Source organism: Poecilia reticulata, linkage group LG22 (genome assembly GCF_000633615.1).
Source record: "Poecilia reticulata strain Guanapo linkage group LG22, Guppy_female_1.0+MT, whole genome shotgun sequence".
Taxonomy (NCBI): Eukaryota; Metazoa; Chordata; class Actinopteri; order Cyprinodontiformes; family Poeciliidae; genus Poecilia; species Poecilia reticulata.
Genome location: NC_024352.1, coordinates 5,866,778 through 5,868,058, shown reverse-complemented (window position 1 = coordinate 5,868,058; position 1,281 = coordinate 5,866,778). Strand labels below are relative to the sequence as shown.

General features: G+C 41.0%; 1 protein-coding gene across 1 annotated transcript in view; it reads left to right on the top strand.

The window, feature by feature from the left end:
• LOC103458275 (Ig heavy chain Mem5) overlaps positions 1 to 1,281 on the top strand; it is a 108,397-nt gene that overhangs the window by 46,240 nt on the left and 60,876 nt on the right. The window contains exons 3-6 of the mRNA XM_017302562.1: positions 367 to 413; positions 557 to 913; positions 1,002 to 1,031; positions 1,148 to 1,254. Coding sequence (XP_017158051.1) covers positions 367 to 413; positions 557 to 913; positions 1,002 to 1,031; positions 1,148 to 1,254 — 541 coding nt within the window. The remainder of the gene's footprint in view (positions 1 to 366; positions 414 to 556; positions 914 to 1,001; positions 1,032 to 1,147; positions 1,255 to 1,281) is intronic.

The following is a 1,281-nucleotide window of genomic DNA, read 5'->3' as shown; positions in this document are numbered from 1 at the left end:
GCAGCTTTTCCTGCAGCCGTTTATCAGTGTGAACAACTTCGATCCTGCTTACTTTGGAGCTGGAACTAAACTCACCGTTTTAGGTAAGACAAAAATTTTAAAACAAAAATTGTAGCTCCTGATGGGATCTAAATGTGAAGACAAAATAATACATAATTTTCCTGATCATTCATTGTTAAGAAGTCAGATAGTTGTTTAAAAGATGTCAGATTTATGATTTGTCCCCAAAAGAACAACGTTAGAATAAAAGCAAATTCTTGTTAAAAAGAAACAAGAATAAAACTATAATGTCAGCGCTCTGGTTCATGTAGAAAACAAACTAGAGAGTGTTGGGTTTTCTACCTGTGACTGAGTTCTGTGCTCCAGCACTTATCCTGCTTATTTTGGAGAGGGAACCAAACTCACAGTTCTTGGTAAGATCACAGAAGAAAATATTAATAAAGCATCTGGTTTATATGGAGAAAACCTGAAATGATTTCTAATAGTGTTTCAGATTTTAACCATACAGATCAGAGTAAGTAACTTGCTTTATCTCCTCTTGTTTTAAAATAAACAGCTGCTGGGGCAACGGTCACTCAACCAAAAACAGTGAGAATCCTTCCACCTTCACCCCATGAGTGCAGAGACCAGAAGAAGAAGAAAGGGGAGAGGAGGAAGACCCTGGTGTGTGTGGCGTCTGATTTCTACCCGGATCATGTCACCGTGTTCTGGCAGCTCAATGGCCACAACATCATTGATGGTGTGGCGACTGACGCCGCCGCCAAGGAGGAAGATGGAAATCCAAAACTGTACTCCATCACCAGCAGGCTGAGGCTGCAGGCCAAGACCTGGTTCAATCCTGACAATRAATTCAGTTGTCACGTCACATTCTATAATGGACATAACTACACAAACTATCCAGCACATATTAACTGTACGTAACTTTAGAGAAACAAACATTTTTAAGTGACTTTTTATGCCTCAGGTTTAGTAATGGTGTCATCTTTTTCTTTGTTTTCCAGCAAATGAAACGGACAGAGGAATGACACGAGGTGAAAAAAACTAACAAAAAAATCACTATGCATTTTATACTCAAACAGGTGAATCTGGTGTCAACAGGTTGGCCATTAGCCTCCACAGCTCTAACGTTTCTCCATCTCCCCAACAGAAAAATACCTGAAAATTACCCAGCATGCCAAACTGTCCTACAGCGCCCTGATCCTGAAGAGCTGCCTCTACGCCGCCTTGRTCTGCTTTCTGGTCTGGAAGCTTCAGGTTGGTCCTGCAGAGTCTGCAGCTTTA